Source organism: Enoplosus armatus, chromosome 8 (assembly GCF_043641665.1).
Source record: "Enoplosus armatus isolate fEnoArm2 chromosome 8, fEnoArm2.hap1, whole genome shotgun sequence".
NCBI lineage: Eukaryota > Metazoa > Chordata > Actinopteri > Centrarchiformes > Enoplosidae > Enoplosus > Enoplosus armatus.
In genome coordinates, this window is record NC_092187.1 from 10139204 (window position 1) to 10166712 (window position 27509).

The 27509-nt window shown below is 42.1% G+C and overlaps 1 protein-coding gene across 1 annotated transcript; it reads left to right on the plus strand.

The window, feature by feature from the left end:
* Positions 1-5764: 5764 nt before the first annotated feature.
* LOC139288502 (band 4.1-like protein 1) lies at positions 5765-27218 on the plus strand. The gene is made up of 22 exons (XM_070909807.1): positions 5765-5836; positions 6168-6317; positions 11591-11695; positions 12592-12634; positions 12804-12879; positions 14462-14680; positions 14807-14894; positions 14994-15146; positions 16313-16410; positions 17681-17856; positions 18200-18453; positions 19102-19140; positions 20292-20321; positions 20942-21100; positions 21454-22569; positions 23643-23693; positions 24148-24549; positions 25445-25666; positions 25785-25844; positions 26036-26125; positions 26289-26369; positions 27084-27218. Exons 1-22 carry the CDS (start codon positions 5765-5767, stop codon positions 27216-27218), a joined length of 3819 nt encoding a protein of 1272 aa, XP_070765908.1.
* Positions 27219-27509: the final 291 nt, after the last annotated feature.

The following is a 27509-nucleotide window of genomic DNA, read 5'->3' on the forward strand; positions in this document are numbered from 1 at the left end:
AGCATGTGTGCCTATGAGGATAGAGTGCGTGTGTGTGTTTGATACAATAAAGGAACTGAATCTTGCTTATCTGTGTCTTGTCTGAAAAGATTTTTCAAGAACTGATCAGCTAAAACACAGCTTAACATATTGATGCCTGCAGGGTTTTTTAACACACTTGAATAGGCAACACTTCTTGTGGAAACGAAGCATATTCATTTGATTTGAAGAAACAATCTGTTCTTTCTGACAGTTGGAGATACCGCACATCATAGACATTAGATTTACCATCTTTACTTTTTGCCCAGAAACACAGTAAATATTTGAAACCAAGTGGTGAAAAATGTTTGAAAATGCGGAGGCAAATACTTTGCTGCAGACAAATAGAAGTTTACTCATATTTTAACACAATGTCAGACCATCTGTACACTCCTCTGTGTTGTGAAAGACAGCCTCAGAGGTGTAAATGACTCATCGCTCCCTCCCATCCTGAATGAATGACGGGGTTTACACAGGTACATTTGCTAAATGTTGGTGTATCTTGTGTGCCACCAGCCGCTAAGATGATCAGGTGGTGTCTTCTCTATTTGAGGGGCGATTTGGAGGTTTTAAGGACCAATGGGGAATAGGGGTTTCATTCTGCACTTTAAAGTTACACATGGTGAGATTCGAATCTTTTTTTATATTAAATATCTTCAGATATATATTTTACCAGAACTTAATTTCTGGCAGTGCAGAGAAGACTTTGAAAGCAAACGACAGTGACACACTGACAAAGCGTTTTTGGTAGAACTCACAGTTTTATATGTAGACTGTAATTAAACCAAATGAATTAGCCCTAATTATTTGGCTCATGAACTGAAGCAGGGTATTATTCCCACCTGAACATTGTGTGCTGAATGTTTTGGAAAAGAATACATGTACTGTGCACCTGTGAGGCTTATAAATTGTTGAGACTGTCAGAGAGATGAGTCAACAGTAGGGGGTCGATGCCTGACTCATTCAAGGTAAAATTAAACTTTAAAAGCTTCAAAAATACAATTTATTGCATGACTATTGCAATTGATTGCATCATATTTAACAGGTGTCTGTGTCCTTGTGTCCACCCCCTGTGCAATTTCATTCACAAGGATTTAACATTTAAGAATTTATCATTATCATGATGTTGTTCCTGAGAACAGGAGCTTTGTGGCTTGATCAGATTTTACTGACAGAGGCATCTCCATGGCAACCTGAGCAAAGAATCCCACCACTGTCATCACATTGTGACTTAGATTCTTATGTTGCTCAATTCTGATTGGTGCATACAAATTTGTGACATCGCCTCTTTCCAACAGTTCCCCACCCTCTTCTAACGAGTGTGATGAGCACAGACAGAAACACAAAATACGTGAAATAACCAAAATCCTTTTAACTTTAGTTAAATAGGTTTTCCTTTCATATATTGAGCAGTGCTCATTCAACAGAGTGGATAAACAGTGAGAAAGAGCTGCAAAGCTTCCCCTGTCTTTCTATCAATATCAACATCAACTTCTGTCTCTTGATGTCTCATACAATTACTATCAGCGGTAGTTTAGGACTGCTGCGACCTTTAGTTCGTTTTTGGTGCAATGACTTTTCACTAGGCCACATTTAAAACTCCCCAAAACACACACACACACACACACACACACACACACACACACACACACACACACACCACAGTGCCCACACAGTTTGAGATTAATAGAGTGGAAGTAGAGAGGTAGCTGTCTGGGATTATTTTGGTTGTCTATGACACAAGCAAATGTTAAAACCTGTAGTACAGTATCACGGTGGCATCATCTCTGTAATGATATCCATTAGTTAGATAACCATCCATAATATAAGCACCAAATGCAGTCTGACAATGTTTTAATTTGGTCCATAAACGTCTGAAGTATAAATAAACAAGTATTTCTGTCTCATTTAAGTAAAGAAAAGCCAACTCATGTAATGCAACTATTTTTGGAGGCCTTCAATCCTCATTCAGAGCTTCACCTACCCCGATGCTGTCATACTTCACACAGACTTTGCCTGGCGCTTGCTCTTTGAAGTTCAAGAACCGAAAGGGCCCCTGATGATTTTTGTGGAGAAAGACCTTTAATGTGAGTCTGTTTGAAGACAATGACTGTTATACGGATTTTGAGTCTAAGCAGCCACAGCACCTCACACGTCTCAGTCTCCATCATCTCCCTCACACAGATGATTAGGTGTGCGGAGACCAGAACTGATGTGGAGCCGCGGTGATTGAATCACAAAGTGACCCAAATGAAAGAATTGATTGGCCTCGCGATCATGATGTGTGTGAAATAAGCGCGGCCTAAAGTCTCTGACACTGATCTATTAGGATTCTTCTCAAGTTTGCTCGTGATTCGCCGGCACGTTGTTCTGACAGCTGCTTCATGGGGGCTGACATTCACGCTGAGCGGGGGTATTACAGTGGACAGATCTGATTGGCTCACGTGAGCGAGCGTTCAGCAGGACTGTTATTTATCAGAGGAACGAGATCAGATTAGAGATGGATGTCATGGTAAAATAATGGACTTGGCATTTGAATTATCTTTACTGTGTTCCTCAGTATATAACAGCGATTGTATGAAATTAGCCTCTGTATGAAATGTAGGGCTGAAAGGTCCAAGTAACCATAATGTCTCAGGTTTGAATCTGGCCAATGACCTTTTTCCGACATCAACACTTTACAAGTAAATGAAGACTAAGCTGCAGCTGTGCTAGCAGCTCTGTGAGGCAGTTCTGCACAGTTGTGCTTTGAGCTAAATGCTAACGTCAGCATGCTAACATGCTCATAATGCTAACATGCTCATAATGCTAACATGCTAGTGTTTAGCAGGTATAATGTTTACTATGTTCACCATTTTAGGTTAGTATGCTAGCATGCTAACATTTGCTAATTACCGCTAAACACAAGTACAGCTGAGGCTGATGGGAATGTCTTTTTCCTTTTGCAGGGATTTGGTCATAAACCAAAGCATTGGACAAGATTTTGCCCTGATGATGGCACTGGATGAAAAGTTAAGGGATCACCAACATTTTTTACATTTAATCCTTCCTCTGAGCTACATGATTTTCTGCATGGCAATTGTTGAGACAATTCACTCAAAAAAAAGTGTCAACCTCATGGTGGCGCTAAAGGAAAAGACAGGGGATCACCGAATCAACCACTATGTGACTATGAATGTCTGTGCACACTTTTAAGGAACTCCATCTCATAGTTGTTGAGATATTTTAATCCAGACCAAAGTGGAGGACCGGCTGACCAACCGACTGACTTTGCCATTATAGAGCCATGCTGCTAGCACTATAGTTCAGTATGATGAACTGCGTGTCACCGTTATGTTTTACATCAGACAAAACTCTTCACACATGTAAAATAACTTTACAGGACTTTTATAATTAATCTTGATTTCCCTGGGAAACGATTCCACCAAAAGTCAGTACACAGTAATACTGAATAAATGTCCCAGCCCTAATGAAATGTGATACATAAATATGAGATCCTCGTGTTGATAAGACAGATTCACTCATCAGTAAGCTCCATGCGGCGTTAAAGTTTTGTTTCACAGCTATTCTGCTTCTTCATAGAGTGCTGTATGTATGCATTCATGTAAATTGGCTTCTTCCCTTGTCTGCCTTTGACAGTGTCTCATTGCATAAACATGACTCGTATGAGACAAATTTAAAAATGGAAATCCCGTTTTGGAAAATGTATAAATCTTACTTTGTTTTTTTGTACCACTTTAACCTGAAATGCTACAAAATGTTCTTCGTCATAATGGGAACATCTTTTGAAAACAATGATATTATCATTCAAAAATTTGATTAATTAAAAAACCCCACAGGCCTTTCAAAGTTGTGCACGGCGTGAGTGTGACATCTGCAGCCTTCCTAGAGCCAGACCGCACTCCTCCTTTGATCCGGCTTCATTATGCAGAGGCAGGCTGACCTATCATGGAGGCTGAGACGTGCTGCGTTCCAGCCTCCCAAATTGTAAACACAGAGATGTACTCCGACAGCTGGTTGGGGGAAAAAAAATCTTAATTAGGGCCTCTTCTTTTGGGGGGAAAATACTACCATATCTTTTCCTGGTTTACAAACACTTCACTGGCCGTTATTAGACCAAATTAAGCTTCTGTTTTGCTCCTCCCTAATGACAGTTTTCCCTGGAAGCTTTGTACTTTTTATCAGAGCTTCCCGTGTCCCCTCCTCACTAATCCCTTCCTCTCATTAACCTCTTCCCTTATTTTAAGCCCCCCCCCCCCCCCCCCCCCCCCCACAATTTTTCACATTCAAGCTTCATGGTTTATATTACAAACATATTCGCTGTGTGTGATAAGGTATATATTTTATTTACTCGTGTTCAAATCAACTATTTTAAATTGTAGTTTACTATTTGATGATGCTTTGAAGTGAACAGGCTTTTCATAGGTAGCCATTAATTAAGTAGTTGGAGCTCTCCAGGTTTTAAACAATATCACAAATTAGCCTTAGGCTGACACATTTCCTGGAGTTACTAAGGAGAAATTGTTACATTAAACAGTAGAGTTTGCATTTCTTGCGCACGTTTCTCTTGAGGCTGAAAAATGGGGATATGCTAAGACAAACAATATACTCAAGGAAAGGAACAACCTCATTATTTGGACATTACCACACTATATTTTGGCAGAGTGGGAAAACGAAGCACCTACATAAAACTCTGCACCATCGCTATGTCTTCACAATCCAGTCTCTCTCAGAAAATGGCTTATATGTAGAATTTGAACTGTACTTTAGAAGAAAACTTCCCATGTTACCTTGGAAAATTTCCCCTGGCGTATAAGGAATGTTAAACCCGTGACCCTGTGCTCACGCTTCATACTAAAGCTTCAGACTGACTCTAGGCTTTATCTCGGACAATTTGTTTTCTCATAGCTGTATCACCTGTATGTCACCCGGAGGAAGAGCAACTGTGCAAGCGTCCAGCTCGAGCAGCACAGCAGTGGTCACCTTCAAAAGACAAGCCTCATCTGTCACCACCTCACCCGGATATTGTATCAGCATTGTTGTATGTCTCACTCTCCAGCCCCTCTCTCTCTTTGCCTTTCCCCGGTGTCTCTCTCCTCATAACCTCTGCCTTTTATTCTCTGCTACTCTTTCCTTCCTCCTGTCTCATCCTCAGATTGTCGTCACGTTCCCAGTGCCCTCTCCTTCCTTGTCGTCTGCCTCTCTCTCTCTCTCTCTCTCTCTCTCTCTCTCTCTCCCTCTCATTCTCTATCTCGGTGTGTCTGCTGTCTTGTGCGATGCCGCAGGGCTCTCTGGCTGATGTAATTTATGCCATCTCCTTCGCTAGTGTGAGAAGAGAGCGTCCTGAAGCCAACACTCTTCATGCAGAGTGCTCCCGTGGGAGCCTGTGAGCCAGCACCGACTGAGCTAAACCTCTTTCTCTCTTCCCTCACCGTCGCACACCACGCACAATGCAATAACCATGCATGTGAAAAAGGCACTCAATCTGCCTGGTAGTGCATGACAATTAAGAAAACCACATTGTAGCTGTCAGCTGAATCAAAGGAAACTGGATGTGATGTCACCACAAGTATCTGTTCTACAGCGATTCATTCCACCTAAATGTCAGTTTACGTCAGGAGTCCATAGGCAGATTGGACTTCCAGCAGCGGTAAACCCTCCACACTGCATATCCTTTTGGAACAGGACAAGATTTGATGTTGACTGAATGTGTTTATGTGTGGTTGCAGGACTGCAATCCATTTCTATGACAACAGAGCAGGCTTTGGCTGGGGAACTGAAGAGCGCAATGGAGGGTGACGCCAGGAGAACCAATCAGGTGGGAGCGCTGTGGGACTCACAGCAGCTGTAGATCATTTTGCTCAGGCCTCTCAATCACTCAGGGGCCTTCCGGCTTTCTGTTTGATATGCATGGCCCCTTCTAGCCTGTGCCCAGCAACTTAACATCTTAACATCTTAGAGCAGCAGCTCATGCTACATCATGCATTTGATGATTGCCTCACATGATCAGAGATTTTTTGGTTTTAAATCACTTTTGCAAGACAAGTATATAATACCCCTTGAGAATCGGAAATCAAATGTTTAAATGAAGGACAAAGTACAGTGACTCAAGGCTCACTCACTTACAGGAAGGATTTTCTCTCTCCCAGGTTCCAGAGGACCACGGGGATGCGGATGACAGCTCAGAGAAGACCCCCAGTAAAGCCTCCAGATCCCCCCAGAAAACCAACAAGCGGCCCAAGACTGTCCCTGTCAAAGTCACTCTACTTGACGGTTCAGACTATGAGGCTGCAGTTGAGGTAGGCTGCTCAATTTTCATCATCAAGGAGGGACAAAATGGCTGACCAATTCATGGAAACAAAAGTACTATGATTATGTGTTTAAGTTATTAAAATGTAGATTTTATTTTCATAATTATAATAACATTTCACTCACCAAGTTATTGGCTGAGATCTGAAGTTGATGTATCGATAAAAATGTGACCTACACGTCACTCAGGTGGAAGATGTAAACATCAGCTCTGGTCAGATTATTTGATCTCATTGCACCCTCTTCTTCCGCAATGGTTTAATGCTACACGAGGGGAGAATTACGGCACGGACTGTTTATCTTCATGCATCCAACTCCTAATATTCTCATAACAGTAGTGGATGGAATTAGCTTCATTTTTTGCCATTTTCACTTTTATCTCCAGATAAAGTGGTTTAGATAATATGGCTAAACTGTTCACAACTAGCCCTGATCCAGGAGTATACTATGTACTGTATCACGGTCTTGCATGGTTTGTATTGGAGGGAACCTTGTTCTATCGAAACAAATCATGCTTTTTATACTTTTCCTTTGATTTTAAGATGATTTCCAACCATTCGTGAGTTCGTATTCTCCTGGATCAGGGCTACTTCACAACCTGTCTGACTGCTTGTTTCATGCTCCGTCTCACTTTGTTGTTTCCAGACCAGTTGTACTTTTGTGGGTATGAAGTTAAAAATAAGGCACATTCTTTAAGGCTGCCCCCTGCTTCGTACACAGCTTCCTATCCAATACCAACACTTTGGTAATTGTTTTACCATCAGCGATTCTGCAAACTTGCAGAAACATAATTAGAAAAACTGATTTCAAAAGGTTGTTTCGCAGTGCTATTAAAACACAGTTTGGCTGCTTCTCCACGCTGAAATGCACACATGCTTAAAATGCATATCTTGCTGTGCAGGGTGACAATAAATACAGCATTTGAAGAAGCTGGTGTACATCTCTCTCATTTGAACGGGGCCCTTGACTCAGCACACCACGGTACGCCTCAGTGGGATTTAGTCTCCCTTGGTAATACATGCTACTGAGTCAGGAAATACTGCTCCGCTGCTATTCTCACTGAGAGGGGGAGTGATGGGTGGAGGGAGGTGAGACAAGCTCTACTTTGTGGGGGATGGAAGGCTCAGATGAGCAATCCCTGGCTTCCATGAATCGTGTCTCTGTAGCCCTTTTTGTGTTTGTAAACAGACGGGTGTAGCTCGGTGAATTCCCACCGCTCTTGGTTTATTTGAATTTCACAGTAGCCCACACGCTCATCATGATGGAACACTGCAGAAAATGAATCTGCTCCTGGACTGAAATGACTTCTGAGGAAGAGCGAGGGGTGTCGAGTGGGGTGTTCCACACCGGAGGGAGATCCTGGGCAGGGCTTACAGAGCAGCCATGAATCACATTAATATCAGCGCTGGAACCCCATTGGCCGCTGCTGATGATGGAGAGTGATGTGTGACGGGAATGATCTTGTTGGCCGCTCGACCTCATCCATGTCACTGTATTCCTTTTATGGCTTACTGCCTCCCACGTGACCTCACACATTTTACTTACTAAGAGCCAGCGAGAGGAGAAATATGGCACGAGTCCTCACTGAGGCATCACACACACACACATTCTCCTTCAACTCAACCCCACATTTCTCCCTCTGTCTTCGTTACGTGCATGCATACACACACACACACACACACACTCCATTTCTTCATGTCACCTGACCAGTGACACTAGAGGTATTGGTATTTGACAGGAAATCCATACAGTTGACAGATGAGTGCTCTTATGTTTGACTGGGGGAGAAAATAGGATGGCTGAAGGAAAGAGAAGGAGGAAAAGATGAAGAGAGTGGGGGAGGAGGTGGAGAGAAATATGGAGGAGATGTAGACACCAGGAGTGCTTGCTTGTGCACTGTAGTCTGTGTGAGAGTGTGTCTGCAGTGAGGAAAAAAAGGCAAGCAGGGACACAATGATGAATGTAGTGAAATCATTACTTCAATTACAGTCATGATGTCTGCCGAACAAGCGGGCCCTGATGATAAAAACACAGAGAAGCAGCCTGAGCCTCCTATTGATGTTTGGCTCACGCCATTACAGATATTGATTGAGCTCAGTGCACTTTCATTGTCCAGTCCTTAACCTAAAGCCATACTATAAAGACAGAACTCCACCACCTGCCATCAAGTTTACAAACTCAAAAACTGCCTTGAAGGAAACATCTGTCCTTTTTAAATAAAATCCTGAGGAGACCATTGGACTCGAGTTTTAACTACTTAAACTTTGGCTAAACGGAATTTTCTCTGCAAGTCCAATCCATGAAACACTAATTTACAGTTTCATGGTTCATTCATTTTTGCTGGTTAACCACATGTGAGTTTCCACTTTAATAGAGAGGCAGGGCTGTTTGGGGTCTGCTGTTCCTGAATTCGAAGCATTGTGTGCCACTGATATTTTCCGAGCCATGCGATTTAAGAGGTTCCTTATTCACACAGATGATAGAAATAACAGAATAATTGCTTGAATGCATTTATCCTGCAATCTATCCTGTACTGGCTCTGTTGAAATGTGTTTCTTTTTCACATCAGTAGCCTGAATTGTAATACAAAACTGTAATATCTCTGACCCAAAGCAAATTATTTCTGTTACTTCTTATTCCAAAGGAAATGCACCAATCATGCAGTAACAAGTGGGATACATATACATGTACGCACAGGATAAAACCTACAGTCTGAGGAGGCACTTTGAACAATCTTGAACATTCTTACATGTACAAAGTGCCTCCTCAGAGAAAACCACCAGCTCCACAAATGTGAGGCTCATGTGATCGTGTGGCCGAATTAAAACCAAATGAAAGATTCATGACACTGTGACCAAGCTCGGCCTCCTTTTGAGCTTAAAGAATGATGAAATCAGTTTACACACAGTATATTCTGCATTTTTTCTTCCGATTTTAACAGCACCCACTTGACATGTCTCCCTGCAGCATTGCTCTCTGCTTCCTCGGAGTGCACAGTCAGCTACAGACCTGAGCCTCTGAAGGTTTCGAATGAGTTCAGTCTCTTGCTCGAGGAAACGTCAGAATGTATACCTGCCAACACTGGAGCACGGCCTGTCTGGTTGAAGGGCAGCTTTTTGACTTATACTGTACACTGCTGAAAAATCCTAAAAAGTCAATACAGTGCTTTGAGCTACAGGGACGTTTGAGAATTCCTAAATAAACAGGTTATCTTTGGAAATCCATGGTTCTACTAATGAAATCCAAAATCATTTGATAAAAAATAGTTTAATATGAGAATTGTTTAGGAACTTGAACATATTCAATATATTTTTGAAGCTTTTTTCCAAGTGAAGGAGTCATTAAAGCTTTTAATAAAATGGCCCTGGAACCATAGGATGTTTGGTCCGTCCACTTTCAAGTATTATAATTTAAATGTTCATTGTTTAATGTATCCAGGGTTAGGGTTAAAGCTCTGGCAGGAGTTTTCTGGAAAAATAACCCTGGTGATATCATCTCGGTTTGGGTTTTGAGGCTTAAAATTTATGAAAGAAATCCTGCATTACAAACTGGGGTTGTGGGATTTGAAATACATGGGCATTTATCAGTAGGTTTAATGAATCTTAATGAAGGTTACAGTATTTTTTGAGCTTTGCCTATAATAGGGACTGCAAGCCAGGGTATCTTGGCCTCTACGTCTTCAATTTTAACCATTTAAGAAAAAAGATTGAACGCTGTATCTATGAACAAAGCCATGCTCTTACATTGAATAGCAGAAGTTACACCAACGCTACCTTTAACACATAGTGCCATCCCTCCACTTGCAATAGTTAAACTGACAAAGTTTAATAGATTTACTTTCTCCTCTGCCAGCCATTAACCCATTCATACACACACACACACACACACACACACACACACACTCTGTCTCTCCTCATCTTGTTTGCATGGGTATGACGATCGGCAAAATGGATTTCTAGGATTACGCCAAATGGCTGCTAACACAATCAGCCCACAGAACTAGTTACAGAAAATGTGATTGGAGCCAATTGGAGCGACAACGAAATCTCATCAGCAGCCCCTGAATTGGTTGCCATGCTTGGGGGACCACCTGAGCTGTGTGTTGCAATTTCATTTTGTTGGAAAATCGAACATATGTGCCGTTCCCCAAAAAAACCTCTGACTGCAGCCTCTGCCTGTTAATCAGCATTATTCTCTCACTGCTTTGCCCGTGGCAGCCTCAGTGCAGCAGGATATAAATGATTATTTAATTGATTGAGAGACAGATCACTTTATAATGGTTAATTAATTAGCCTTTCTTAAATGTTTTAAAAGGTATGCTGACTGCACTGCCAGCTTTTCTTACAAGAGCCGCACAAAGCTTTGTGGTGGCCTTGTAGTAACCAGAGATAGAGAAAGTGAGAGGGCACACGCACATACAGAAGGGACCTATTACTTCTGTTTCCATGGTAACAGCTGCTTGGTTGCTTTGTCGCCATAGGAGCCAGGTTTCCCTAGGAGATGAATCTGGCGTGTGTGTTCCTGTGTGTGTGTGTGCGTGTGTGTGTATGTGTGGGGAAATAGCGTTTTGCCAAAGCCGTCTGTGCAACCCACAGAGACCTTGTTCTCAGCCCTGAAGGACTGGATAGAAAATAGGGTGTGGTCTGTTGAAACGCCACTGATGCGAAATGCATTTCCTCCCCTTATATAGACATAGAGTGGGCAGCTCCTCCCACTCAACAGGGGGAGAGAACAGACTGGAAGCATCTCTCAGACCACAGTTGGGGTGGATCTTTATGTCACAGATATTCTTTGACCATTGTGTTATGAAATATGAATAAAGAAAATTGGTTTTTGTCTCGTAAAATAACATCCAGCTATTATTTTACCAAATAACCAACCACAGAATTCTATAATAAATACCATATCTTTTTTGAATCATTAAGATCTCATTACAAGCAGTTTTACAAACCTTGTTTTTTAATATATGCCAGCTGATAGTGTCGATATAGACAGGAAATATGGGCAGAGAAAGAAGGGTGTGACATGCAACAAAGGGACGCTGTGTTTATATGGTATGAGTCTTAAGCACTAGGCAACGCCCCACGGTCTTACACATCTCTTTCCTCTTCTTTATGTCCTTTACAGCACATGGTGTTCACACAACCTTGCACTTTGTCACATGCTTACTCGCTGTGTGTTCTTATATGTTTGTATGCATGTGTGTGTGCGTGTGTTTGTGTGTGTGTGTGTGTGTGTGTGTGTGTGTGCGTGCGTACAACAGAAATTTGCCAAGGGCCAGACCCTGCTGGACATGGTGTGTGGCCATCTGAACCTGCTGGAGAGGGACTACTTTGGCCTGACTTTCCAGGACACGGACAACTCCAAGGTCAGACACACAGAAACAAAAACTCACACACACACGCATTAAGATGTGTAGCTTGAGCCAAAGGCAGCTGCAGTTAAACCAAACATAGGACACCAATTTTGTACCCAATTCGAGATGATCCTGAATCAGCCCAAAAGTAATTTTGAGAGACCTCACACATGCACACAGATGAGTTGCATGCATGCACTGGGTGTTTATTACGTGTCTAGATTTATATGTTATTATAGTTATTACCCATGTCATTTACTGTTTTCATAATCACAGTGATCATTATTAATAATATGTGGGGGTAATTTAGGTCCTTCTGTGGTGGCCAAATATATGTTTTGACAATGAATTGGACATGGGCCTTTGTACCTGCTTTTAATAGATTATTCACTTTTTTGGTCGGATTTTGTCACTGATTTCAGAGGAAATGTCGACCAACCTTTCAGCCAACCAGCCCATTTAACCATACTGTTTTTCTAGGTGTTATAAAGCAATGTGTCCCTAGTTGCCCTTTTAACCGTGCTTAAGCACTTACAGCCTGTGAGTGGCATACATGGCCTTTAACCTTTTGAAATGTGATTAGACAGTATGGCCTTTTAAAAAACGGTGCACGGGGTCTACAGTGCACCATGAAAGCTCTAGTGACATTATGTGGAGGGAGCTGGATCTAACTGGCATTTATAGCCCCAATATTGATGTTTTCAGTGTTCATGAAGGCCTTCATCCATTTTCTTGTCACATGAATATATTTGGCTTTCAACTAAGGGATAGATTTAAAAAAGAGAAGAAAAGCCAGTGAGTTACAGTACTTAAAAGGGCTCTTAAAAATGTGAATATGGATGATTTTGCCGAGGTGGAATTTCTCAAAGGAGATTGTCTCTTTCATTCTTTCTTTCTTTCTTTATCAGAATTGGTTGGATCCCTCCAAAGAGATTAAGAAGCAAATTCGGGGTAAGTGCAGCAGACACACATACACCTACCCACACACCTATGCCACACACACACACACACACACACACACACACACACACACACACAGTTCACTAAATCCACACACATACAGCATTATAATGAACAGACAGTCCTTTGTAAAACAACCTTGCTGGTGGTTTGTCCACAGTTGGTTCCTGTACCTTCGGATTTTCTGTCAAGTTCTACCCTCCAGACCCGTCTGTGCTCATTGAAGACATCACCAGGTAGGTCTGAATACAACAACAGGGACTTTTAACTCTCAGTTAAAGAACCCTGGTTTGTGCTGGTTGTTGAGTTGTGCAAATTTTCGCAAGGATTTCTAGAAAGAACATAACAGCTAAAATAGAGGATCTTGTTATATTAGCACACCACAGTAACAAGGAAACTGGCTTCACAAAGTATCGACTGGCTGGCTGTCACATTAGTTACATTGTCCCTCATGCCAGGAAGAGCATCAATGACAGATCAATATAGGAAGTACTGTACACACTACTGTAACACACAACACTGTAATGTATCAAGTAAACACACATACGATTCAACAAGAGTAAAGATAGAAAGAGTAAAACACATAACAGTCAGCCCAGCAGTAAATTAGCTAACAGTTAATTAGCCTAGAATGTTGTATTAGCAACATGTTAGCCTCAGGGAGCTAAGTTAATGTAATGGCTAGCTTGGTTAGCAGTCTATTTTGATTATATGTGATTGCAGAGAAACTAAATTAACAAATCACAAAAGAGTACCGACACATAATGCTCCAACAAGTGCATTTGGGGAGTAGATAAAAGATTGGCCACATTTCTGGTGTAGCAATGTCAAATGTTAATGTTAATGTTAAAATGTGGTTGTGGTTGCTACTAGCAACAGAATGTTCAACTGAAACCAGCTGCTGGTGGCAGAACAAGCCCTCTTTATAAGACATATGTAAATTATTTTTGAATTTGTTGAACTGTCTTTGTTGTTGTTTAGTGCCTTGTGGTGCAGGACACTCGAATAACTAAATTAAAATCCATTCATCAATAGAGCTTCCTTTTTAAACAATTCAGTACAATCTATGACACTATGATCTTTGCACAAAGATAGGCTGGTACTGTATGTATAATGGCTATTTTCATTACTAGACTGTTGTACTGTATGTACAGATGTATACAGGCGATGAAGTATCATAATCAAGACCGAATTACTGAATTTTTAGGATTACTTACTATACTTTCAGTTTTATGTGCCAACAATATTTCTGAAACTTATGCCACTCCAATTTTGAGTTACTCTTGATAATCCACCCAACACACTGGTAAGACTTCTTTCTATCAAAAAGTAGTCTCTCTGAAAATTGTTAGCATTATTATTATTTAGCAGTTTTTATTAGGACCCATTTTATGCTGAACATAAGAATTAGCTGTTGACAGTGAGGTCTGTGGATTCTAGCACCAGGAGTAAGTGACAAAACTAAATAATTTTTGGTCATTTAAGTGAACTGCCTTTTACTATACAGGTGAGGCTGACCGGCACATCATTAGTTTTGCAGGTATTTGGTCATGACATGACATGACATGAAAGTTCATGGCAGTCCAGTCAATAGTTGTTGAGATATTTCCGTCTGGACCAAAGTGGTGGACCGGCTGACACACAGACGTTGCTGTCCGTAGAGCCACGCCGCTAGCATGGTTAAAAACTTGACTCAACATCAAATAAAGACTGTGACTGACCAAGAGTGCTTCTCCCAGATGTTTCCTGATAATGTAGACACTTAACTCTTGAAGACAAGCGTCGTCATTTCTGCCTCCACCTCCTGCGTTTCTTTAGGTACTACCTGTGCCTGCAGCTGAGGGACGACATCCTGTCCGGTCGTCTGCCCTGCTCGTTTGTCACCCACGCCCTTCTGGGCTCCTACACTGTCCAGGCTGAACTTGGAGACTACGAACCCGATGAACACGGCCCCGACTACGTCAGCGACTTCCGCTTTGCGCCCAACCAGACACGTGAGCTAGAGGAGAGAGTGATGGAGCTGCACCATAACTACAGGTCAGAGAAAATATGACTTAATTAATTAAATTGAATACCATGGGGATAATGGGAAATGCTGGTATTTTTGATTTGTGAGATGGATATGAAAGAAGTAATAATTCATGTGTGGCATTTGTGTCGTAGGGGAATGAGTCCGGCAGAGGCGGAGGTGAACTTTCTAGAAAATGCCAAGAAGCTCTCAATGTATGGAGTGGACCTGCATCATGCTAAGGTATAGATATATAAAATTGCAGTCCTCCCAGACTTTATATCTGTCAATGCACTTTTGTCCAAGGTCTTTTTTTTGACACTCTATGCTTGTGTTCACCAGGATTCAGAAGGAATTGACATAATGCTCGGCGTGAGCGCCAACGGTCTGCTCATCTACCGAGACCGTCTAAGGATCAACCGATTCGCCTGGCCAAAAATCCTCAAGATCTCCTACAAGAGAAGCAACTTCTACATCAAGATCCGCCCAGGAGAGGTAAATAAAAACGGCCATTATCTTTTGCATTTTGCTTGACTTAAGAGTTCACTGCACAACTATTGCATGCATAGTTTCACTACAATTCATGGCAGTCACTTTCGGAAAAAAGCCGAGGCAAGTGGAATGAAGGATAATTTGGTAAAGAGCCATCTCCACATTTCTATTTCAAGGTTTCACAGTTGTTAAAATTACATCATTGTCTCTCTTGACTTGTCCCAAGCAGCATAAATAGTAATTTCATGGTTTGATAAAAGTGTTACTTCTGCGATTTATCTGCAGTAAACCATGTGACGATTGACGAGGACTATTTCTTCAGACATTATTTATAGCCCGCAGGAATACCATTCTTAAAGATTAGGCTGATAGGTCACGTTTTTTATTCTTCTCCTCCTTCTCTCTTCCTCTATGGTGACTTTAAAGCGGCGATTAGCCAGTCATGAGGATTCGCACTTTCATCGAGGATTTTACTTGCAAATGTTAGAGCCACATTATGCTCGCTCTGGTTTTCAGCTCCCTAAAATTGTTATGGTTTGCTGTTTTATTCCTTCATTCTTTGGCCTTCAGGGTATTTGCAGTGTGTTTTGTATCCACTGTTAAACTGACACTGACATCTTCATAGTGAACACCAGGGCCATTCTGCGCATATACTTTGTTCTGCAGATCTATCCTCTTAAGTCAGCTGTCACTTCAAATTTGCCTGAAGGGCCGTCATTGTGTTTTAAACCCCTTTTACTCTGAATTGTCCCCACAGATTTTTTTTTTTGTGTGGAACAAAAGTTGGCTTCCCCTTGTGAACGGACCATACGCCTAATGTTTAAAGACCTGTTATATTGCTAATAACCTATTGATTTGAAAGCGTCTTCTTCTGTTCACACCACTGAACATGTGATGGAGTGAGTACATGAGCGGCTAATTTGTAGGTTGGCTAGAGATGGAGAATCTTCCTGACATGGCAGGGGGAGACACGGGAATATATTTCTACAGAGTAAACAGAAAAACAACATTGATTTTTCCATTGCTGCGGAGTAAACACAATTCACCCTGCCACCATCCCTCCATCTTTTCCCCGCACTCGCTCCCTTCACTCTTCTTCTTCTTCACCTCCATTCCTCCTCCTCCTCCTCCTCCACCACCACCTCCACTCCTTTCCCCTCACTGCTCAGTATGAACAGTTTGAGAGCACCATAGGCTTCAAGCTGCCCAACCATCGGGCCTCGAAGCGATTGTGGAAGGTCTGCATTGAGCACCACACCTTCTTCAGGTAGGACTCGATATTCACAGATACACAGACACACATACTTCACCTGTACTACACCCTGCATGAAGTGTTAGTTGCACAATAGAGCTATCCTCCAAGTGACTCTTATAATACAAATGTGTTGATTCCCTAACTTTTCATGGCAACGCTTCTTTTTTTACAGGGTTACAGATCTCATAATTTTGTATAATTTCCTTGATAGGAACTGATATGTAACTGTAAATTCATAGGAAGGTTCCTGAAGAGGACAAGGTTATAAGGTGCTAATTATAGGGTAAATGAAGACAGTAATCAGTTTGTACTCTTCGAGTTAATGAATTCCAATTAATTGTGATTGTAACCTAGAGAGCATTTTAGTCAGTCAGCAGGTCAGCTGAACTTGCATAAATGTGAAATTTGTCTACAGGCAAGAATACAATTCAACACTTATGTAGTATAAAGTTTCCAACAATAAATAGAAATATTTCCTTGGGTTTCAATGAACTTCTGTCAGTTTTTCCAGTCAACTTGGATGAGAAGATTGATACCACTCTCTGTATGGTCTGTATGGTAAATGTGAAGCAACAGCCAGGAGATGGTTAGCTTAGCTTACACGAGGCAGTCTGGCTCTGTCCAAAGGTAACAAAATCTGCCTTCCAGCATCTCTAAAGCTCACAAATTAACACAATATGTCTCGTCTGTTTGATCCGTACAAAACCCAAAGTGTAAAAGTGTAAAATTTACATGTTGTTGTTTTACGGGGGAACAGTAACTTCCTGGAGGCTACGCTGGTAACATCATCGGTGATGACGACTCGAGGAAGCTTTAGAAGGGCTGGTTGGGGGATTTTGTTAACTTTGGATGGAGCCAGGCTAAATGTTTCCCCTTGTTTCCAGTCTTTGTGCTAAGATAAGCTAACCAGCTGCTGGTGGTAGCTTCATATTTACTGTACAGACATGTATGTGGTATTCTTTCCTCATCTGACTCTTGGCAAGAACGCAAATACGCAAATTTCCCAACATATTATTTTAGCTGGAAATTTCCCTGGGAATCACCACCAGCTTATAAATGCAACACAACAAACTAAACTGAAATAACTGTTTTTGAACTTTCTCTTTATTTTTCCCTTTAATGATTACCAAATCACACACTGTAGTTCTTCACAGGAAATAAAATGTTACCCCTTCCTCTCTTTCCTTCCTTTTTATTAGATTCTAAACAAAGTAAAAGATGTCAACAGGGTGCAGTGGCTGAGAAAATGTGGTAGATTTACACAAACTGAACCTTCCTGCAGGTTGGTTTCTCCAGAGCCGCCTCCCAAGGGCTTCCTGGTGATTGGCTCGAAGTTCCGCTACAGCGGGCGGACTCAAGCCCAGACCAGACAGGCCAGTGCTCTGATTGACAGGCCTGCCCCGCAGTTCGATCGGTCCGTTAGCAAGAGGTACTTGCTGCCCCGAAGCATTGATGGAGGTAAGAACCCAGACTACTTCGAAGTCCACACGGAGGTTCACTTATATTTCCAGGATTATGTTATGAGGCAGTAACGTGGCTCCGGCCCGTCAGGTTTAGAAAAGGGATTGATGGATGGAAAGCAATGTATGTATGAAAACATACGTCTCCTCTCTCACACAGTGGCCAGTCAATACCTGAGTTTGTGTTATGGCCCTGAAGGGAGTGCCTTCCAAATCTGTTAGAGTCTTGTGTTGTTTAAACTTGTTCCCTGTTGAACACTGTACAGTAGACCATGTCAAGTTAAAGCTTTAACACTAGTCCAGGTTAGTTGATGTTTCTTTCCCCACTTACGCTTCACCAGCCTCAGCTCTCGGTGACAGCATGGACCAGTTGTCCCAGCGAAGCTCCAGTGAACGCACGCAGTTTATGTCCAGAGAAGACCTGGACCAAGAAGGCAGCCTGGACCTGGACCACGACCAATACCACTATCAGGATCAATACCAGGACGAGTACACAGATCAGGAGCTGGAGCAGCATGAAGCTCAGGACCAAGATCAAGTTCAGAAGTATAATCAGGGTGCAGACTCAACGCCCACCAAGACTTTGGAGCTCAAGGTACAAGATGAGAGGATACAACACTGTTCAACCTGCCTTCATTGCAGCCTTGGTTTATAGCTGTTAAAAGTGGCCAAAACTTGTATTTTAGTGCACACAGTAGGAATGAATTACAAGTCAAGAGCTGTTATTGAGCCACAGCCAGTCAATCAACAACGTAAATGATGACAACAACGTAAATGACATAAACACTCACCTGATGAATGGAATATGCCTTTCAAGTGTGAAAAACAAAACATACAAACGCAGCTCTGTTGGCTCATTTGAAAAAGCACACAGCAGTTGCTAAACCCCAAGTCAGAAAAATCCCTCATGATCTTCAGACTAACACTCCTCCTCCTCCTCCTCCTCTCTCACATTCCTTTTCATTTAAGATTGTAATCACCATCTCTACCTGTTCTCTCCTTGGCCTAATTTCCCCTATTTGCTGCCCCTCATCCAGACTTACAAGACTCCTCAGTGTGACTCCTCTCTCTCCATTTCTTAAATTGCCTCCCAAAATCTAACTTGACCTCTTTGCTGCAGATGATATTTTCTTAACCCAGCTTCCTGCCTCTAACAGTTCTTCTCTTCTGCCTGCTGTAACATTAACACACTTTGCTAACCTCTGCTCTCTCCTCTCCTCGCCCACCTCGTCCTCTCCTGCAGAGTGAGGAGGCAGGCTCACCCGTAGACTCGAAACCAGAGGTATTTTGGCCTTGGACCTCAGTGTCTGTCTGTGTGGTCTAGGTCATTGTAGGTCATGCACCCGTACTCTGTGTTTGTCAAGCACGACTTATCCTTTTTCTTTTTTTGATTGTTTGTCTCTGGAGGGAATGTTATTTTCTTTTCATGTCATGATTTCCTGGATTCCACTGAGTATAATCCATGGAAACTGCATGAATCGATCTTCAGATGAATAGACGAGAAATGTTTGATATACATTTATTCAGGCTCCTATTTTTTCTTGTCTGCCTACTGAAAAATAGTTTCAGTGGAAATTCATAGGCATTCAGCTCTTATCCAGAGTGATTTAAACAGTAGTACACCAGCGAAAAAAGCGTATTTTTTTTCAATTGTCAACACATGTTCAAGAGCGTGCATCTTTAACAGAGTGCCTGTGTGCAATTATAGGGATTGATTGTTATCAGCAGGATAAACAGATGGCCCTTAAGCACTGTTGATGAGTCACTGAATCAGTGGTTCCCCATTACAAATCTCCTGGTACTTTACTGAGATGTGTAAAAATCTCATTATTTTATTTGATTAATAATTATTTATTAAGAGAATTAACTATTCTTATGTGCTTTCGAGATTCACACTCATATTTGTTGTAAAGATACACAACTTTAAATTGCAATGGCAAAGGTTATTCTCTTGTATCTAGCCTCGTATTGTTCCCGTGCAGGTATGTTTGGTAGTGTAATTAAGTACTGCGGGAAATATTGGCATTGCATTAGTCACTAAAAGGTCTGTTCATTTGTGGTTTTGTAATGCCTTCTCACCAACTCTTTGGATGAAGAAGTACGGGAATAATCCCCCTCTCCAAACACTTATGTTCAGTCAATAGATGAGTGCATTAATTATCAATTGACTGACACTTAAATGGATTTTCCCTGTCTTCTTGGCAGAACATTAAATGGCTCAACAGTCTTAGTCAAAAGCCCCAGTGGTGTCGACTGTTTCTGTTTGTCTGTCTGTCTGGCCGCCTGCCTTTTTGACTCACCTGCAGCACTTTACCTCTTTGTCTCTGCACGCATCTGTTCTCCACCCCCCAAATCCTCAACTTCCCGCTTTGCTAAAAACCCTTCACTCCATCTCACTTGCCCCACCTCGGGCTCCCTCGTCTGTTGGACAAGGATCTGGCCACCCGCCGGCCCAAACAGGAGGTACTGCTTGTCCTCTCTTTTTTGGCATGTGCTGTGTGTGACCCTCATCAGGTGTGCTGTGTATTTTGGTATTCATAACTGTGCCTGTCACTTGCTGTTAGAACAGCAGTGGAGTTTGTGTTAAAACATTCAGGTTAGTTTGGTGCACCACTTTCTTAAATGCAATATCATTGTTTTTGCATGTCAGTTTTCATGTTTCCCAGTTAATGTCTTTGTCTCTGTTATCTGTCGCGCCTTTGATCAGTGAATAATTACAAACCTCAATGAGTTTTGGGGCTTTGTGCTGCATCTTAGAAGATTGTTAGGTGCTCACTAAGGCAGAATGCAAATGGTTATTTATCATAGTGTTTAAGATGTATTTTTATCAAAAATAGAAGCAGCAACAGCAAAGTATTTTTGGAAAGTGTACCGTTAAATATAGTTTGAGACTTTTAAACCTCCAGGCCTTTAACTGAATCTCTTAACATCTACAATGCAAGATAAAAGAAAAATGTTGATAATACTCAGTGTGCTTTAATGAGGTCCATGTGTTTTTCTGGTCATCAGAATCTAATAGATTCGGATCCAGGGTTTTAACGTATGTTAATTTGTGTCCCCCGATGTGCCCTTCACTGTGTAAGCAGCAGTTCCTGGATAAGCCAGAAGATGTTCTACAAAAGCACCAGGCCAGCATCAACGAGCTGAAGAGGGCTTTGAGGCAGCCGAACAGCAAGATGGCTCAGAGGGAGAAGCGCCTCTCCTCAGCCACTCCTCCTGGAGGAACTCCCGAGCGGAAACCAGTAAGAGCGTGATCCTCATCCTTAAGTTATTAAACCCACTATACCACAATTAGTTTTCGATACGTTTCGATTTTCTACAAATGTTGTATGGCTCAGCCCTTTTCCATCCTCTCTACTCTTTTTCATTCTTGAAAAAAAATCAACTTTGATTCGATTCAGCCACAGAAAATCTGAAAAAAAAAAAACCATCTTGAAAAGCATCAAAGTTTGCACAGTCATAGGTCCCCCAGTTAATCACTGTTTTTTCTTCACTCATCATTTGCAGCAATTATGTGAGGTGACAATGATATCACAAATGGAAGAGCGGTGTATCTAGTTAGGCTAATGCAACTGTCTACTCTATGTCAACATAGGCAACTGGTGATGCCAAATTGATTGACAAGCAGGATGCTTGTGAAGGAGCGCTGGACACTTACTCTAAATTGGAAAAGAGTAAGACCTCTTCTATGGGTAGAGACACGTTCTCAGTGACACCTTGGACTGAAGCGAATATAAACGCTTATCAAACACCCAAGGACTCTTTAAAAACTAGACCTGGAACATGTCTGAAACAGGAAGCAGGCTTTACAGCAACAGGACTAACGGATATGAACGCCACAGATGATGCAGTAGCAACTAATGGGCATCATGACTCGGTATTAGGGAGGATTGCCATTCAAGAAAATGGATATGGATCTCCACCTGACAAGCAGAGGAGTGCGATGGTCAACACAGATATGAGGCAAAGCCAGTTTGAGCACAAGATTTACAGAGAGAGACCGAAGAACTTTGAAACTCCGATGGCTGTGGATTCTCTCCCGAAGGGCAAGGGGGACCGATCTGAGAGCGACGCGAGGCATTGTGAGACCTGGAAAATGAAAGACCCGAGCCCCATGGGAGTGAAAGATTCCCACGAAACGGGGAACTCGCACTCAGAAGTCAGCAAAATAGTTCCTCTAAAGCCACAGAGATCAAAGAAGTCTTTGAATAAAGAGAACAAAGGTGTTGTAAACCCTCAAACTCAAAGCCAGTCTGATAGCGGCGTCTCTGGTGGGACTGGGGATGTACAGATGACAAAATCAAAAGACGGATCCTGCGAGGCAGGAAGGAGAGTGGGTGATAAAGCTGTACTGCAATCTGCCGCAGATGTCGTCAAGGAAAACACAAGGGCCACCAAGTACCACAGTGAAGCTGCGATGTCGTATCAGCAGCAAACGCTACTCCATCAACAGATCAAGAAGGAGCTGTTTGGACAGCAGGAGCTCAGAGACTGCCGGAGCACGACGGGACAAAGTCAGTGGACGCGAGGAGGCGTGCCGCACGAAGATCACTTTCAAAACAACTCTGAGTTTAAAGAGAATCTCCTCTCTAGCTCCAAATTCCCAACAGCTCCGCCTCGAAGTCTTCCCCTGAAAACGCAGTGGTCCCGAGACAACAGCCACATCCACTACTGGACGTCTGGCCAAGAAACAGCCAAGAGGAAGCAAGCGGTAAACCATCTGCCCCCTAACCTGTTTGTCAATCATCGGAAAGTAAAAACATTGCATGAGCTTCAGGCGATGTCGTGCAAATCTTGTTTTTTAACCATCTAAAACCAAAACAAACCAAAAAAAAATCACACACACACATACTTCAGAACTCATGTGGCTGTGTATGAGAAAGCAAAAGTTCACGTTCCTTCGCATCGCATCATTGGCCCAGAGAGCTTTTTGCTTTCCGTTGTTCCCCTCCGCAAAAGCTTGACATCTGCTTGGCCATTTCAGAGCGCTGCGGGGCCTTTAAGCAAAGTTCCCAAATGCTTAAGCTTCAGGCGGTCCCACTTATCCCACCTTAACTTGTCACGTTAACACCTGGTCTCTCCTTCCAACATCTTCACAGGATAAAGGTGGCTGCTGTTGCAAGGAGCACAAGACCTTTCCGCCATTTTTCTTTGAAAACCTCTTTTTTCACATACTTTAAATCCTTTTCTTTTTTTTCGTAAATGGCTAAGAAGGGCATTTGAACCAAATGTTCTGCCTTGGCATCTCTGTAGCAATAGCAGAAACTGATTAGATATAATCACAGGCTGCAGAGCTGCCAAACCTCTTCAGGGCTCAGGCATTCATATGCTGCACTTACGAATATGAATACCTTTTTCCTGCAAGGGATTTTGATAAATCTAACCTTTCAGTGCATGGCATTACCATTGCACTTGCAGTCATTTTTTAATGATGTCACAACCTGTGAAATATACCCTGTGTGCATGCTTCTGACAGTAGCCGTAAGCTTTACAGTCTCTGGGAATTCTCACATTATTATTATTGTGCAAGTTTAACATGAGCCCTGGAGTTGGTGAATGAATTAAGCACGTTTTATAAATAATAATGCAGTGAGCTCAAAAAGTGTCACAAAAAACCTCTGAACTCTCTTTTTCTGCTCTCTCCTTTTTCTGATACCATTACAGACGTGTTAGCTACAGTATAGAGAGGTGTCATGGTTTATGGTTGTTGCAGTTTCTATGAATTGACACATGCTTTATTGGTTTTATATTAATGTTTGTCTGGTGTTTGTTTTTCTTCTATAGGAGACACCTCCCACACCGGCTATACACGAGGAGCCTTTCAACGAAGCTTCAGTGAGTCATCTCTCAGCTCCACCAGTCTCTTAGTTATTGTCTCTCCTTTTTAGCCACTCCTCTGGAATAAGTGACACTGCGTTATTTAATGCATTTGGCTTCAAGACGTTTTCATTAGCGTGTTTATACGCAAAATGTGGAAATTCTCTCACTCTTCTGGTTTCATCAAAGGCACGCCCTGCAAATTCGTATCTAATCGACGGGGAAACCCCACCGCCAAAACTCTAAACACATGATTTTAAACTGCTACACAATAATTTCATCTAATTTATAATGTTTTCTGATGCTTTTTTTAAAAGTTTTGTTCATATCTGTAATTATTTGGAAAACAGGCATACATTTTTAATTCTGATCAGTAGAGAAACAACAGCATTCTTTGATTATATAAGTAGATTTGCTCGTAGTTTACATGGTCTTCAATGCTAAGTGTTAAATTGTATTAAATGTTCTGCAGAGGGAACCATGGGAGAGACGCCTGGGCTCAGTCTCGGAGGATGACCAGGACCACGAGATCCTGTACCTGAAGGAGACCCACCTGGGTATTGAGCGCAAATGCTCCAGCATCACGGTCAGCTCCACGTCCAGCTTGGAGGCCGAAGTGGATTTCACCGTCCTCACGGACCTGCACACGGGCATGGAGGAGTTCTCCAGGGGCATGTCGGAGCTGGGGGACAGGGATCTGTCACCTGATGGGGGTCTGTGCTTTGGCATCGACTTGCTCCAGCATCAGGGCCACTCTGAGCCGCCTCCTCCGTTAGTGTCAGCTCCTCTGTCCAGAGGGGCCAGCAGCAGCCCCCCAGCCAAACATATCCAGGCTGAAGAGGTCCGACCAGAGGTCAAACGGTCCGATGTGCAGGTAGACCAAAGTTTTCATATCACTTAAAGGCTCCTACTCCTTTAGTTGGATTTGTTCATGCACTTTTTTAGGCTAAAAATATGCATATGGAAGTGTTTTATACTTGTATCTCTGCATGTTTTTAAGTAGAAGCACATGAGAAGTAAATAAAATAAAATAGTGCAGGCAAGGGTTGTGCCAAAGCAGCATTTCCATCCCCCCAACCCCCCTCCTATAACGCCACCATATCCCCCTCTTAGTGCTACCCAAGTTTCCAACGAGCTGTTGTTTTGTTTTGTAGCTCTCGTGCTCTTTGCAGTAGCTGGTCAGTGTGAACGTGAATGAAACGTACAAAAATAGAACAGTGACAGCATCTCCTCTGCGGCTCCAATGAAAACAAAAACCAAATCGTGGTGTGATCACACACACACACCTCGTTGAAATCACAGATGTCAATGTGTCTATCAGTGTCTGGTGTTAGTTCTTATGTTCAGGTTTTGAATTGTCAGAAAGCTGCACAATGTAAAGGTCTATAGCTTATGATGCACTGAAATCAAGAGAAGAGCAGACAAAGGACACAGCTATTGGCTGTACAGAAACATGCTGACAGACATGCTGTTTCAAATGAAATGCTCTTTGTCAAGCAGCCCTGATGGGTTGCAAAGAAAAACCCTTTATCTTTTCTCCTTCCTGTTCCTGTTTTTCTCTCTTCTTTAATCTTATTTCTAATAGCTCAAAACACAAAGACATTGTCCATGTGCTCTTTTATTTCTCTGTGCATCAGAAGCTTCAATTCATTAACTTCATTTTTGTTATCTGTTAACTTTAAGCCTCTTTTCCTTCTGGATTAAAGTAAAAGGCAGCAGATCTTCAGGCTCATCTGTCGTCTGTGTAAAAACTTTTCCCCTCACTTTAGCCTGTAGTACCCAAAAAACCAAAGAGGTCAGTGCCGGTGTCCTCATCAGTGGACAGAGAGCAGTCGCACAGAGAGGCCGGTCGCGTCTCTGCCGTCACGCCACTGAGCAGGGAGGCCAGTGACGTCATGCCAACGCCGACAGTGAGGAAGACGGATGTCAGGACGGAGACTCAGCCCAACGGCTCGGAGGTCACCACGACCATCGTGGAGTTCACAGATCAGGTTAATTGCATAATTTAGGGAGAGATATTGTAGATAAACAGAATATTTGATGCGACTAGAACTAAAAACAGGAAGTATTACTCACCTACAAGTCACATAATGAATTTGTCTGTTTCAGGATCAGGGTATCACCGGCCTAAGCGAAGTTTCTTATTCTACGAGACAGAGTGTATCCCCTGTGAGTACAAACAGAAGGACCTCTCCTATTTTAACTCCACCTGCTCTCTAAGGTTTAAACCTACTTACAAAGATGTGAATTTATGAATATGTGTCTGGCTGGATGTTCTAAAATATCTTATAAGAATTACAGTTTGTCTTATAATCTGCAGTGATTGGAGCATATTTCCAGTATCTGTTCTGGTCTCTCAGGTGCACATGAGCAGTCTTGGAAGGGAGGCGTCGGGGTCACCCATCCTCGTCACTGAAAATGTGACCTCGGCAACCACTCATGTCACCAAGGTAGAGGAGCTTTAAGTAGAACTTGCAAAGACTATAATTTAGTGTATAATTACAATAAAGTGGGTTTTGCAACACGAGAAGGCGCCGCTCTCAGTCGGCATACAGTTAAATGAGGGCTTCTGCTTCAGAAGGCTATTAAAAGAAAAGCCATTGTGCGTTGCAGACGGTGAAAGGAGGATATTCAGAGACCAGGATCGAGAAGAGGATCATAATCACAGGAGACGATGATGTAGACCAGGAACAGGTGAGCTGAAAGGAACAAATCAACTGTGGAGGAAAGTCAAAAAATCCATGCACATGGTAGTTACTTGTAATTGTCCATTCTGATTATTTATTATTTTAGTAGACTATTTATAACCTTTATTTTATGGAAACACTTAATATCCTTTGAATTGAAACATTGCCATGCCAATGTTAGCCTACCTCAGATCAGATAACATCAGCTTCAGTAATTTCAGACATTGAATGAATACATTAAGTGAATAAATGAAAGTTCTTTGCAAGTAGGGCTGCAACTAATCTGGTGATTATTTCTTTGATGAATTGTTCGACTATAAAATGTAAAAAAAAAAAGATATAAAATGGCTATGGCAACTTCCCAGAGCCCGAGGTTACATCTTAGTTTACAATAATAAAGTATATGACAAGAAAAGCAGCAGATCCTCACCTTCCTTGAAAAGCCGTAACTAGACAATGTTTGGTATTATTTCATTTTTTATTTTGCTTGACAAATTATTGAATAATTAATGATGCTGCCATTTATTTTTCTGCCGCTCAACTAACCAAGAAATAGACTAATTGTTTCAGCTCGATTTGCAAGCATAAAGAAAAAAAGAAGTGTCAAATTGTCTTTCCTAGTGTAGAGAAATCTGTCTTTCTCAAACTAAAATTGTGTTGAAATTCAATTCTAATACATTATTGAAAAGGGACTTGAGTCTTGATCACTGTTTTCTTGCAGGCTCTGGCTATTGCAATACAGGAAGCCAAGCAGCAGCATCCAGACATGCAGGTGACCAAGGCAGTCGTTGTCAGGGAAACAGAATCGTCCACTGAGGATAGACACGGCGCATCAGAGGTACGGGTGCCATCTTGACTCCAAATGATAATATCTGGCCCGAGATTTCGCCTCTCAGCCCTTCTTTGAGGTTGAGGGATTTAAGTCTGATTATCTCCTCTTTCTTACCTGCAGTCCTGATTTCCTGAGACGAGAGTGCCCCCCTTTGGACCAGAAGGGTCAGTGCCCGACCTGAAATCGCCACCACCCATAATCCCTACTGATAGACTACTGCCACACACACACAAAGCTGAAACCAGACTCCTTTTAAATTCTTGTATTTTCTTTTTATTCAAACGTTTCACTACTGAAATCATTCATGTTCAGCAA

Excerpts from the sequence above, each read along its gene's own strand:
- LOC139288502 (XM_070909807.1), top strand. The coding sequence starts at position 5,765 with ATGACAACAGAGCAGGCTTTGGCTGGGGAACTGAAGAGCGCAATGGAG. Across the intron at positions 15,147-16,312 it reads TCAAGATCCGCCCAGGAGAG|TATGAACAGTTTGAGAGCAC; the intron begins GTAAATAAAAAC and ends CTCACTGCTCAG. Across the intron at positions 18,454-19,101 it reads CCAAGACTTTGGAGCTCAAG|AGTGAGGAGGCAGGCTCACC; the intron begins GTACAAGATGAG and ends CCTCTCCTGCAG.